Source organism: Salminus brasiliensis, chromosome 11 (assembly GCF_030463535.1).
Source record: "Salminus brasiliensis chromosome 11, fSalBra1.hap2, whole genome shotgun sequence".
NCBI classification, from domain to species: Eukaryota; Metazoa; Chordata; class Actinopteri; order Characiformes; family Bryconidae; genus Salminus; species Salminus brasiliensis.
In genome coordinates, this window is record NC_132888.1 from 2,802,436 (window position 1) to 2,817,494 (window position 15,059).

Genomic DNA, 15,059 nt, shown 5'->3' on the forward strand with positions numbered 1-15,059 from the left:
AAAACAGTTTCACAGCAGTGACCACTAAGCGAATGCATGAAAGTGGGAACCACAGCCTGCACAACCAGCTTTTTTACATTCATTTATTATTTATTATTTAATGTCCAAACACACCAGTAAACTGACCGAGGTTAATATGTGAGGTTGTTGAGGGTAAAATAGTGGAAATTTTTGGGGGACTGTTTTGTTTAGTGTTGCACCAATACTAAATCAGTATCGGCGCTGATATTGGCACTTACACACAGTATCGGTATCGGCAATAGAGAGCACCGATACTATGAAGCCGCACTTTATTTATTTATTTATTTATTTATTTATTTTACATTGAAAATTTTGGTTTGCATACTTTATGAAGCCAAACGTTTAAGCAACCAGTAAACAGACAGTCTTTAATATTTATAGTTAATAGTTTAATAGTTATAGTTAATAGTTATTACCATTAAACAGACATTTAATGCAACTTTTGGCACGTTTTGTGGTGTTCTGTGATGTTTGTGGTGTTGTGTTTAAGCAGCTTGTTGTAAAGCCACACACTGACGTTTAGTATCTTTGTACATAGAGACGTGTTCTTGTAATGAAATGTGAATTTTAACCACTAGATAAAAAGCTGTTTGGTTGAGCTTAGCAATATTATGCTTCCCTACTTGATTACTGCATTCAGGCGATTTTCATCGTTTCACAGCTCTGAAACTTTTCAGATGTGCAGTTTCTCAACCAGTACATGCTGTTCTTTTTTAAGGAGTATCAGGATTTATAGCCATCTATCGAGTATTTAAGTCAGAGTTGGCATTGGTATCAGTACTCTTGCCATAGCGACCCCCCGAGATCCCATAGCAGCTGGCCAACCTGAGATGCCACCTGAGCAACCATCCAGGAACACCTAAGCAACACCAGAGCACCCACTAGTTACCGACTAGTAATCCCACCTTACATAGCATGCTGCCTGGTATGTCATGTGATCTAGCCGCCTAGGAACGTCTTAGCAACCACCTGGAATACCATAGTAAGTAACTGTATAGCAACGGCCTAGCTACCACCTGGAATGGAATGGGGTTACTTGGTGACAACATAGCAAACTTTTTAAGTACCATGGCAACCACCTGGTATGTCATAGAAAGCATGTATAGTATAGAAACACTATAGCAAATCATCATTGTAGCAAACAAACATAGCAACTGCCTAGCAACCAGATGGAACACCTTAACAACCACCAGAAATACCATAACACTGCTTAGCAACAATCTAGCAACCACCTAAGATACCACAGTAACCACTTAGCAAAAACATTTTGATCTTGGTGACCACAAAGCCGCTGCCTGGACGTGGGAACCACTTAAGCTGTTCAACCAGTGATACAAATACACTAGTTACACCCAACCGACCACATGGGGATCCACAGGAACCACCTGACACCGTAGCAGGCATCTGGTATACTGCAACAACTGCCTCGCAACCACCTGGAACAGCTGCCTAGTAGATGTGACATCTTAGCAACCACCTGGTATGTCATAGAAATATACTATACATTCCAGCCAGCCACCTAGGAACACCTTAGCAACCTGGAATACCATAGTAAGTAACTGCATATGACCTAGCTCTGTGTCGGCTGGTATTGGTATCAGAAAAGAAAAAGTGGTATCGGTGCATCCCTAGTTTTGTTCTTCAGTGTCATTCTTATACAACTTGACCATGAAAGTATTTAAAAATGTATTTTAGGCCAAATCCTTATGGGCCTGGATTCACTCAGTAACTACCATTACATTACACACAGCCAAGCAAAGTGATTCGGATTCTGGTCAGGCAGCATGTTCGAGCATTTCTTGTAATAACTTTCGGTGAGGGAACTTTTAGAGCCATTAAACTCTTCAGATGTCTGATTCCTAACACCACCACTGCGAGCAATTCAGACATGGTAATTTTTCACTATAGTGGAGCGTTTTACATCAAACCAGTCTTGCACTCCGAATGACTTTGTTTACATCTGGATGATTAAGCTGTATGCAGACGTGCGAAATGGAAGGAATTTGCCTTTAAATGAGCTTTCTGGCCTGAACACTATTACTACAAGTGGGAACTGTACATATAACGTTTGTACGGCCCTCATAATTCCCATTAGGAGAGCCTGAGTCTGTTAGGAGATGCTATTTTGGTGCAGTGGTGCTCATTGAGCAAGAAGTAAAGGCAGACAGACCTTTCGACATTATCATATTAAAATGACTTCACTGTAGAGCTGGGCAATATGACGATATTTTATCGTATCGTGATAAATTTCGTTATGGTAATGGTGTAATTAGACTGAAGGGTTCATTAGATGAAGAGCAGCAGATGTTGAGTATAAATCACTGTATTCAGTACAGGAGAGGATCTGAATAGTAGCTTATAAGAATCTGTCTGTGATTATATGTATTGTGATAAATATCATGTAGATAGTTTGAAATAGTATTTTTACCATATCGCCCAGCCCTCCTTCAGTATCGTGTGTATCGTATCGTAGATATCGTCAGTATTTAATAACATGTTTCAGTACAGAGGGACCGTCATTAGTCCTCGTTGAGAGGATTTGGTGCACTGTGTGAAATTGTGCATCATTTATACTCTTAATTTATGTTACTATGTGTTGTTTTTTTTTAACCACCACTGTCAATTTGATGTTTTCATTAAATCTTGAAATATGCCTAATATTGTGTAGGTCCCCCTCGTGCCACCAAAACATCTTTGACCCGTTGAGGCATGGACTCCACAAGACCTCTGAAGGTGTCCTGTGGTATCTGGCACCTGTACGTTGTGAGGTAGGGCCTCTATGACCATCAATGAACCTTGGGTGCTTGGGTTCTATACCGGGAACACCCCACAAGACTGATGCCTGATGTTTTGGAGATGTTCTGACTCAGTTGTGTGGAACATCACTGTTGGTCTCGTTTTTTTCCGGCTTCCAACAGCATCACCTTCAAGAACTGACTGTTCACTTGCTGTCTAATATATTCACCCCGATGACGGGCGATACTGAAACTAGATCATCAGTGTTATTCACTTCACCTCTCAGTAGTTTTAATGTTATGCATCATAGGTGCATTTATTTATTTCATTATTTTTATGCTTTGTAATCTTTGACATTGTTTCAATGGTAAGTTACTTTAGTCTATGTTTACATTTTAAATAAATGAAGCCCTTATTCTAACAGCTCTGAATTGAAGATATATACAGACAGGTTTGCTGTGTGCTCTGATAAGTGGTTTGGTGCACACACAGGGAGAACACTTGCAGACTTGCACCACCTTTCTACAGCCTTCAGCTGTCCAGTGTTGGTGAGCCTGTACTGAGCCACTGCAGCCTCAGCTTTCTGTTCTTGGCTGAAAGATGTGGAGCATGGCATTGTATTCTGCTGTTGTAGCTCAGTATCCTCCTCAAGGTTGGACATGCTGAGCATTCTGAGATGCTTCCTGCTCGCCGCAGTTGTACAGATTGGGCGATTCGGGCCTGTATGCAGCTTTTGGATGCCAAGATGTAGTAACACCCGACCGACCACATGGGGTACCAGAAGCATCCACTTGGCAATGTGCTAGCAACCACCCAGCAGCACTATAACACAGCACATTTCGTGACCACTTAGCAGCACTATAGCTTATATAGACTTGCACCCTAGTCCGCACATAGCAACAGCCTAGCAACTGCTCCCACTGGATGTGGGAATCACTTAAGCTGCACAACCACTACATTTGTTTGCCTGCTATTTGTATGTAATGTTGTTCTTCTTTATAATGTTCTGAAGGAACAGATAAATATACTTAAAATTAAATAAATAAAATAATTTATTTCTGGGAATGTGGGTTTGTCTAATGTTTACAATGCTGATCTCTGGTATTTTTAAGTAAACAAAAAAAGTTTAAAAAAATACCTTATTTTGTTATACTAGTGTTTCATATACTCATATGCTTGTTAATTTTAATAATATAAACTTAAATCTCTCCGCGCTCGAACAGCGGTCGGTATTAAGCTGTATTCGCATAGCGAACTACAATTCCCAGCGTGCATTGCGGCAGCACGCCATACACCCCTCGCCGCGATCCACCAATCGTGTCCTCTCATTTGTAGTCTCAAGCCTACATCCGAGCTGCTAACCGGCCTGGAGCTCTCTTCTACGCTGTTTATCAAGCTCGTAGCTCGGCGGAAGAATGCCCGCAGAGTGTAGTGTGCCCGGGTGTGAGAAATACGAAGTGGCGAGAGCTAAAGGTGTCATTTTCCACCGGTTTCCAGAGAAAGATGTCGAGCTGTGTAGAAAGTGGCTAGCGGCGATAGGACGGGATGTCAACACGCCGCGGAAAAACTATGTGTATTTGCGGGTGTGCAGCCAGCACTTCACCCCGGAGGACTACGAGAGAGACCTGAAAGCAGAATTACTGGGTTATCCTCCCAGACTGATGTTAAAGAAACCCGCGATCCCTTCTTTATTCATTAAGAAACGGAAAACGGACCCGAGCGAAAACCAGGTATCTAACCTTCATTTAATGTATTATTACAAATGTGAGGTGAGGATCTTTCCAACATCTTATCTGTAATTATTAAATAAAATAAATAACATATACGACTATCTAATTACTTAAAAAATATTCATATATTATGTCAAAGCTTATATATATAGCAACTGTTTACCCCCACTGCAATTATTAGAGTGCACCAGTAGGGGGCAGTGGTGCTCAGTGGTTACAGCTCCGGGCTGTTGGTGCCAGGGTTGTGGGTTTTATACCCGGGCTCGGCAACTCTGCTAGTGTGGGCTGCCCACCGCTCTGTGTGTGTGTGTGTGTGTGTGTGTGTGTGTGTGTGTGTGTGTGTGTGTGTGTGTGTGTGTGTGTGTGTTTCTACCACCCAACCAACCAGCTGAAATACCACTGAGCGACCACTGCTCAACACTATAGCAACATAACAGCAGTATCCAAGCAACATCATAGCAACTGTCTAGCAACCACCTAGGGTACCATAACCAACCAACTAATCAATACCATAGCAAGCAACATAACAGCAGCCACTCACTAAGCAACACCGTAGCAACATTTAGCAACAATACAGCAACCACCTGGGATGCCATAACCAACCACTAATTAACATCCATAGCAACCAGCTAGCAAGCAACATAGCGGCCACTCATTTACTAACACCGTAGCAACCATGTAGCAACAATACATCAACCACCTGGGATGCCATAACCAACCACTAATTAACATCCATAGCAACCAGCTAGCAAGCAACATAGCGGCCACTCATTTACTAACACCGTAGCAACCATGTAGCAACAATACATCAACCACCTTGAATATCATAACTATCAACCACTAAGCAACACCATAGCATCTGCCTAGCAACCAATCTGGGATAGCAGGGATACCAATCAGCTAGCAAACAATTAGCAATATAAGATCAGCGACTGACTAAGCACTAACATTGAACAACCATGTAGCAACAATGCTGCAACCACTTGGAATACCTTAACAATACAACCACTAAGCAACACCTAGCAACTGCCTAGCAACCACCTGGGATACAATAACCAACCACTAATCAGCCCCATAGCAACCAGCTAGCAAACACTTAGCAACATAACAGCAGCCACCCACTTAATAACACTGTAGCAACCACGTAACAAAAATACAGCAACCACCTGAAATACCAATATAACCGTGACCTCTCACCAAGCAACACCATGGCAACTGTCTAGCAACCAACCTGGGATACCGTAACCAACCAGCACTACTCAATTACTCACCATAGCAACCAGCTACCAAACACTTAGCAACATTACAGCAGCCACTCACTAAGCAATATCGTAGGAACATGACAACAACCACCTGGAATACCATAACTATCAACCACTAAGCAACACCACAGCAACTTAACAGCAACCACTCGCCAAGCAACACCATAGCAACTGCCTAGCAACCACCTGGCATACAATAACCAACCACTAATCAGCCCCATAGCAACCAGCTAGCAAACACAGCAGCCACTCACTTAACAACACTGTAGCAACCACGTGAAATACCAATATAACCGTGACCTCTCACCAAGCAACACCATGGCAACTGTCTAGCAACCAACCTGGGATACCATAACTAACCAGCACTACTCAACACCGTAGCAAGCAGCTACCAAACACTTAGCAACATAACAGCAACCACGCGCCAAGCAACACCATAGCAACTGCCTAGCAACCACCTGGGATACAATAACCAACCACTAATCGGCCTCATAGCAACCAGCTAGCAAACACTTAGTAACACAACAGCAGCATCCCACTAAGCAATATCGTAGGAACACGACAACAACCACCTGGAATACCTAAACAATCAACCACTTAGCAACCACTCGCCAATCACCATACCATAGCAAACACCATAGCAACTGCCTAGCAACCACCTGGGATACCATAACCAACCACTAAACAACACAATGGCAGCCACTTGATAGCAACATGATAGCAATCGCCAAGTGAAAACACTCTCACCCTAGTGACCTCGACTGCAGTCTCATCCATGGCAGTGAGTTTCAGTGTGTTGATCTCTGTCTGTGGGGTTTGTATTTTTTTTCATTGAGAACATCTGGCCGGTGCGTGAGGGTCCTGGCCGGTGCGTGAGGGTCCTGGCCGGTGCGTGAGGGTCCTGGCCGGTGCGTGATGGTCCTGGCCGGTGTGTGAGGGTCCAGCATGGTTTCTTCACTGTGTTCTTGTAGCTGAAACAGTAAAGCCTGAACTTGAACTCTACAAAAACTCCTGTGGCTGAAGATGGCGTGGACGTGCTGTCGGGGACTTTCCTTTTCTGCTGTTGTGTTTTCTGCATATCGAGAGAATGACGTCTATATGGGTTGTACCAAACCTGTAGTGACGTCATGTTGACCCTCTCGTAGCCGGTTTGAGCTAAATAAAATATAAATATATCATCGCTGTCCAATGAACAACGCGTATCTCCATAATTGTGACTTTATAGAAGGTTAAAAATGGTCTTAACTCTGAATGGAAGTCAATGTAAAATAAGAGTTTATTCCGAGTAATTTAGAACATCTATTGGTCCATTCATCCAGAATTATTTAGATAATGTGCAGGAGAAGCTACAGGGTTTAAACCATGGACAAATGGAGAGAGGTGGAGATACATGGCTTTTATTGGACAGCAGTGTTATTTAGTATGTTATGCCATTGAAATCGAAACTTGTAGAATAGAATCTCTAATAAGAGCACACATTTGCAACTCAGGTGGCAAATCAAGCCGGTCATTAGTTGCATCTGTTGTGTTTGATGTAGAACCCCTAAAAAACCTCAGGGTTTGCTGACTGTGACGTTTGATTGCATGGATCAAGAGTCAGTTGTCCAGAAAGTTCAGAGAAGAGATCACTGCCTCCACAAACAGGGAGAAGGATCCGGCTGCTTTGCTTCCTCTGCCACTGGAAACCTGCAGTGTGTGGAAGGGCAAGATGGATCATTGGACCTTCCAACAGGACAGTGATCCCAAGCATATCTCAGAAGAAGTCCTGGAAGATTCTGGAGTGGCCGTCACAGTCGTCTGACTTGAACCCCATAAAAATCTTTGGTGGGATTTGAGGAAGACAGTTGCAGCAGCAGCAGCAGCAGCAAATCCAAGAGTATCAGTGAACTGGAGGCCACTGCCCATGAGGAATGGGCTGAGACTCCTCAGGAACCCTACAAGAAGCTGGGGTCTGGCTATGCGTCACGTTTGCAGCAGGTCAGAACAGCAAAAGGCAGTAGTCATTAAAAGATTTTATGTTGAATTCTAGAAAAAAAGTGAAGTGTGGCCGAAGACCACAGTGTGAAGGAAGTAGCTGAATCTGCAGGTGTATAGAAGCATATGGTCATACGGGTCTACTAGCAGTGGCAGAAATCCCAGCCTAGAGGAGATTCTCCTCATTCTTGAGCAGAAGTGAGCAAAGGCCTCTTACGCGCCAGTCTGTATTTCCTGTAGAGTGGGATTTTCTATATATGTATTGTATATGTAATACTTCTGTATCTTACTTAAGTAGAAATGTTGGTTATCTAAACTTTACTGGAGTATTTATTTATTTTTCAGACTTTTTTCTTCTACTTCTTACATTTTCCCCCAATTATCTGAACTTTCTCCTCCTTACATTTTAAAAACAGCCTCGTTCCTCCTATTTCATTTCCCTTAGTTTTCATTCCGGCTCGTCATCAATAAAAAACCCTCTCCAGATAAATCCTGTGAGTCTGATCCTGATTGGATGGGAAGTATAAACAGACACCATTCTGACTCCCTATTGGTTTATAAGAGATCCATCACACCTGCACACGTCCCGTCCCTCTCCAGCAGCTCACAGCAGACGTCTGTAGTCTAGTATGAAGACTGTGTCCGTGGCAGAGACTCAAGAGAGCTGCAGTGAAACGTCCCGACTGAGCCCCACATTTACATTCCAATAAAGCTTATTGATCACACGCCTCTGAAGTCTGACTTTCTGCAGCTTTACAGAACTTCTAGACAACGACTCCTCATATTTTCCTCCATGAAGCTCATGTTAATGCTCAGTAGAGCACAGAGACGCTCCTTTAATAGAGCTGATATTACTGAAATGCTTCATTTTCAATGGGCAGATCTGCAGCTGAAACAGGAGCCTAGTGCAGCCCAACATTTTTAACATCAACATTTTAATAGATCATTCTCCTCATTATGACTTTTAGAGAAATGGGGTTTTGGGGAGGGGGGTAGTGCACTATAGTACACTATATACATTACTTTTACTTTTCTACTTGAAGTGGTTCTGAAACCAGTACTTTTACACTTTTACTGGAGTAAAAAGCTTAAGTTGATGCTTCAGCTTCTATAGAAGTCTCTTAAAACCTTTTATATCCACTTTTACTTGAGAAATGAATGTCAATACGTTTGATACCTTTGATTATATTAAGTTGGAATGCTTGTTATTAAACAATGTTTGCCAACAATGAATCGTGAGGTCAGTGTGATCTGGCAGATGGTCGTAACTAACATGGTCGTAATTCATAATTTGACCAAATGTCCTGTTTATTTCTAGATTCTGGAACCCATTGACTTCTCCACCAAAGACGAGCCTTCGGAAGATCCAGCATATGTAAGCATTGCCTTCCTCACCCTCTGACTTTCCTTTTATATTTAACCCAATGGAGATGAGCATTTCAGCATTCAGATTTGTAAGGCATTAGTCAAGAGGAAAAATAAAAGTATTGACTCAGCATATTAGTGTTATATAATTAATACTATATTACTCTCAGATATCCATAGTAGGGTTTCCCATAAACCTCCTAGCACAATAAACATTGATAAATAGTAGAGTAAGCATCGCAAGAAACCGTCTCTCCTTATTGGAAGCTGTTGGAAACTCGGCACAGATAAGACCTTTAGGCTTTACAGAGGTTCTGATATCTCTAACCAAGCTACCAGCCCGTATACAGATATACTCGAGCCGCAACTGGATGTATGGGTGGGTGGTGGTCAGCGGAAGTCCCCGGCTCCTGTCCGCCCCGTGGTGAAGTGCTCCCCCAGTCACGGCTCGAGCTTTAGTTCTCCAGGTTGCTCAGACTTGAAAAGATGGTGGAGCTATGCTAATTTTGTGAAGAGCCGCCCACTTTTAGGACCGCCCATTCCACATTAAGAGGAGAGCAATACTGGTGAAATACAGCAGACATTTGTTAGACTTTGGGAAGATATATTTAGTACACAGACTTTGTACATTTACACTGGAGGCCCTGAGGAGCCAGATTCACTTTGTTAGAAAGAAAAGTAATTTAGGTTCCCAGGGGCCCAGTCCATTTACCTTTACATTTATGGCATTTAGCTGACGCTGTTATCCAGAGCGACTTACAAGGTTACTCGTATTACAGAGGTGGGCCAATGTAGTGTTAGGAGTCTTGCCCAAGGACTCTTATTGGTGTAGCTCAGCACCCAGACCGGGAATCCAAACCCCAGTCTCCCACAGGCAGGTAGTGGTGTTATTTGTTGCGCCACTCCAACCACAGTCCAGAGATGCTTGGTCACATCAGAATTTTTAAATTCTAACCAAAAGGTCTTTTTTCTGTTTCCTAGGAGGAGATGGAAGTCATTTTATCCTCTGATGACTTTTTAAGTGAATATGAAAGTCCGGAAGAGGAGGAGAAAAAGAAGAAAACCAAAAAAACCAAAAGGAACAGCAGCTCAGACGAGTGGGAGCCGCCAGCACAAGGAACCGCTAAGGATTCTGAAAACTCCGAAATGTCTGTAGAGGAGGAGGAGGATGAAGAATCTGATGGTTCCAATGGTTTGGCAGATGACGGCAGTATGCCAGTGGTGGGCTGTGAAGAATGCGGCTCCGAAGCCAGACTGCAGTGTTCGTTACTGCGGCATGAAAAAGTCTTCGCCTGCCCAAAGTGCGTCTCCGGCGACGGCGCAGACACTCGCTGCCTCGAGAAGCTGCTGGTTCGCTTTGCCGACTACAACAACTTTCAGATTCACGCCGAGCAGGAGCACGGAGTCACGACCAAACGCGTGCTATGTCAGGAGTGCGGCGTTTTCTACATGAAACCCACAGAAGCGAACGGAAAGAAGGAGCATGTATGCGAGTACAAGACGAAACACTTTGTCTGTTCGAACTGTGACAAAAGGTTCAGGACTGAGAAAGGCCTAAAAGCTCATACTCAGAAACTTCACGGCAACATGGTGCACCCCTGCAAATACTGCCTCACGCCTTTCCGCAACAGGCCCGCCAAACTGGAGCACGAGGAGAATCACCCGAAAGAGGAAAAGCCGTACCTGTGCCCGGACTGTCCCGAGAAGTTCCGAAACATCGTGAAGCGCAACCGCCACCTGAGATCTCACCGAGGCCCCTGGAAGTACATTTGCAAGACCTGCGGGAAGGGCTTCCCTCACCTGGACCGGTTAGAGAGGCACGAACTGATCCACTCCGGAGAAAAGCCTTTCAGGTGTGAGGTGTGCGATCGTTCCTTCAGCCAGGATGGCCATCTCAAGTCCCATATGCGTCTGCATACGGGAGAAAAGCCCTACAAGTGTACGTTCTGCGAGAAGTGCTTCAACCACAACGTCAGCCTCAAGAGCCACGTCCTGCGCTACCACAGCTCCGAAGCTGCTCCTCCTGTGGAAGGCGCTCTGGAAAATTCTGTTCCAAAAACTAAAAAAAAGAAGCTACACCCCTTAAGGCCTAGGGGTCGTCCCAAACGAGTTTTGGGGAATGAAGAGCAGGAAAATGGGGAAAGCCGCGAGTTGTCTTGATTGTGAAGAGCCTTGAGGATTGGGTTGGGCAGCATGTAGAAATACGATATCACGGTACTTTAGGTACACGTCACAATTTATTTCCATATATTTTAAATTTGTTGGTTCGAACACAACGCATTAATAGTGCTACGTTTGATGAAAACAATGTCATCCAACAAATTCGGGGACCAATTACGCTCTCTTTAACGAAGCATGTAGTTCCCTGCATTGTGAGTATTGCAGATACATGCGTCATGCTCAGAAAAGCTTAGCGCCACACGTCATTTTGCCAAAGTACAACCGCAAGACTTGATGGGCCTTATTCACCTACAGTTCTTAACCCCAGTTTTCACAAAGGTTCTGACAGTCTCCAGTATTTTCCTATGTGGGATGTGTTCAGTTTAGGAGGACAGTGGGATTCATCACTATAAGATAGTGAGGGGCAGTGGTGGCTCAGCGGTTAGAGCGCCGGGATATCGATAACAGGGTTGTGGGTTCGATTCCCGGGCTCTTTACCCTTTACCCTCTCTGCTCCCCGGGTGCTGGAGTTGGCTGCCCACCGCTCTGGGTGTGTGTGTGTGTGTACTCACTGCCCCTAACACGTGTGTGTGTGTGTGTGTGTGTGTGTGTGTGTGTGTGTGTGTTCACTACCAGATGGGTTAAATGCGGAGGACACATTTCGCTGTACAGTGACAAATACGTGCACCTTTACCTTTACCTTGAAGAGCAGAGCTGTAAACAAGTCGGCTCTTTAAACACATCATCAGTCTGACCTAGACTTTCTGTTTGGACCTTTCTCCTTAAGAAAGTTTATGAAAATTAGATAATAATTGGTGAATGAGGGCCGATGTAATGATGCACAGTTTGCATAATTATTTTTTCTGAGCTGCCAAAAAGAATCAGCCACATTTAAAAATACTGTAAAAACCAGCTCTGCAACACGTCCAATTAAACACTTAGTCAATCAATGTCTAATTGACTAAATGTTTAATTACATTGTGTAATTAATTTGGCTGAATGTGTAATTGGATGTATTGCAGAGCTGGTTTTTACATGGTTCTGTTGAGTGATGCCATAGAAGAGCCACTTTTGGTTCCATAAAGAACCTCTCTATTTTTGTAATGGAGAGATGTGTGTGTGTGTGTGTGTGAAGAACTTAAAGAACTTAAATTGGTAAAGAAACTTTACATCAGGAGAAGGTTCTTTAAGCCTTAAAAAGGGTCTTCACTTTGACATGTCACACTTACAGAAATGCAAGAACCAAAAGTGTTTTTTCATTTTCTGTGGCGTCACTCGAACCTTTTGTAGCACCTTTATTTTCAAGAGTGCACATAATGCAATGAAGACCCATGTTTCTAACAGGCAGAAGAACGTGTGAAGAACCTGTCTTTAAAATGTCCAAAGAAAAGGTCCGTTGTAACAAACAAAACATGGTTCTATATGGAACCAAAAGTGGTTCTTCTATGGTCTCACTCCAAAACCATTTTAAGATTGCACTTTAAAAAAAAACTAGCTAAGCTCTTGAGAAAGGGCCTTCTTTAGTAAAGGCAGTGGTTCTATTGAGAACCGTAACTTGCAGAACCGTAGATGAAACACTACTGGTTCCATAAAGAACCATGTTTGTGGTAGAGATGTATGAAGGTGTAGAAGCTAGGTGGAGATTAGGAGATTTATTAAGCACTTAAAAGGCTCTTGACACTCAAACATCTCTGTTAAAAACATGGTTCTTTATGGAACCAACAGTGGTTCCTCTATGGTCTCGCTCAAATAACATTTTAAATGTATTTCTAAGATTGCACTTAGAGCAACACTCTTAAAAAAAGGGTCTCCTTTAGTAAAGGCAGTGGTTCTATATAGAACCATAACTTGCAGAACCGTAGATGAAACGCTACTGGTTCCATAAAGAACCATGTTTGTGGTAGAGATCTCTATTTTAAACATGGTTCTTTATGGGACCAAAAGTGGTTCTTCTATGGCATCGCTCAGAGAACCTTTTGTAGCACCTTTATTTTTAATATTGCACTTAGTCTTCTTTAGTGAGGGCAGTGGTTCTGTCTAGAACCACAAGAAGTTAAAGAACCTTTAGAAGAACCTTTTTTTTAAAAAAAAAAATCCATTAAGTACAGTTTTTGAACCTTTACATCACATGATGGTTCTTTAGACCTTTAAAAAGTCTAAAGAAAATGTTCTTAATTACAAGTATGGTTCTTTATGAAACCAAAAGTGTTTTTTCTATGGTAGCACGCAAAAGTTTTAAGATTGTACTTAGAGCTACACTCTTCAAAAAAGAACCTTCTTTAGTAAAGGCAATGGTTCTGTACAGAACCACAACAACCAGAGTTTTGAGTTCATGAACAACCAGCTTTGTCTTGGAGATCTAAGTGTGAAGACCCTTCAAAGACCCTGATGTTCATCAGACCTTTTAAAAGGGTTCCCAAAGAACTATAGAGGAACCACTTTTGTTTGTAAGTGGGAAGCATCTTCACATCAGTGACGATGGTTCTTCAGGCCTTTAAAAGGTTTAAATGCAAGGTTCTTTATACAGACCTGGTTCTTCATGGAACCAAAAGTGGCTACTTTATCTCGAACTATTTGAGAGCACCATGGTTGGTGATGGTCCATTGCCAACCCCAGCATGACATTGTGATATCGGACTGTCCTATACTGCCCATCCCTACCTGAGGAACATTTTGCAGAGCATGATCTCCGTCACCTGGATGATTCAAGCCAAAAGTTAAGACCGATCCTTTGTCCTAAGTCCTGGATCGAATCATCAACCCTGCCTCTTATGGGCAATTAGGCAGAAGTTACGATCCCAGAGCCCAGAATGACTCACTTTTTGCTATTTGCTTAAACTAAGTGTTTCGTCCAGTACGAGAAAGGACCAATGGGCCGAGTGGCTGAGTGCCATGAACGTCCCGGTTGTAGATGCAGTTTGCATGCTGTTACCTGTTGATGTTTCTGAACCATTTTTAAACTGTAAATCAGTTGTGGCCTTAAAACAGTGACTCTTGAATGGTAACGTTTGCATTTCTTTGACTTTTTCTAGGTGTCCTTCTATACTCTACCTTTCCTGCTTTGTGTATGCAATCATTACATGAGCAAATCTATATACTAGAGCTGTAATCTTTGCTCATAGCTGCTTTATCAGTAGTATCTGTTCTAGAGTTGGCACGGTACCACTTTTCCTTTTTTGATACTTGTCTGTTTGTCTATTTCCTTTATAAGCTAGTAAGCTTTGAAATGAGCTGGCTTTAATTGAAGCACTTTGCTTAAAATGAGCATCTTAACTATTTAAACACTCGTCTAGCTCACACAGTATAAAACCCACAGGTAACTTCTCACCACAGCGTGAGCACCTGCCGTTTTAGGATGGATTTGTCCATCAGGTCCATCGGATTCAATTTATTTTTTTTAATTAATTAATTTTTTTTTGGTCCCCCCTCTCCGATATCCCATCCAGCACTTCAGTAGCCGATATCATTATCTGATCTCAGCCTACAACTGATATCCCTACTACATCCGGACCCTGGTATTCTGTTTTTACATGTGGGAGAGACACATTGTCATTGGTGCTACGGACTGGCCTTTAGTTTTACCTGTAAAGGTGCACTTTCAGAAATCGTTTTTTTTTTTTTTTTTTTTTTTTTACAGTTCTTGACACATTTGTTGTTGCAGAAAATAAACCGGTTTCAATCCTAATACTATTTTTTTTTTATTGACCAATTGAAGTGTGCCGTATGCTCAGCATTGAGAAATGTATTGAGGTGTAATTCTATCTTGATGATGATGATGATCATAGTGATGATATTTTTTAAGAGTTTAATAT

General features: G+C 42.6%; 1 protein-coding gene across 4 annotated transcripts in view; it reads left to right on the plus strand.

The window, feature by feature from the left end:
• LOC140565484 (uncharacterized) overlaps positions 1-14,911 on the plus strand; it is a 29,328-nt gene extending 14,417 nt beyond the window's left edge. For 3 of the 4 annotated variants that reach the window (XM_072691411.1, XM_072691414.1, XM_072691413.1), the window contains 2 exons: positions 9,042-9,098; positions 10,070-14,911. In XM_072691411.1, the coding sequence (XP_072547512.1) occupies positions 9,042-9,098; positions 10,070-11,248 (1,236 nt within the window). In that variant the 3' untranslated portion in view covers positions 11,249-14,911. Of the gene's footprint in view, positions 1-4,106; positions 4,488-9,041; positions 9,099-10,069 lie in introns of those variants that run through there. The other variant, XM_072691412.1, reaches the window with a different exon arrangement.
• The last annotated feature ends 148 nt before the right edge of the window (positions 14,912-15,059 follow it).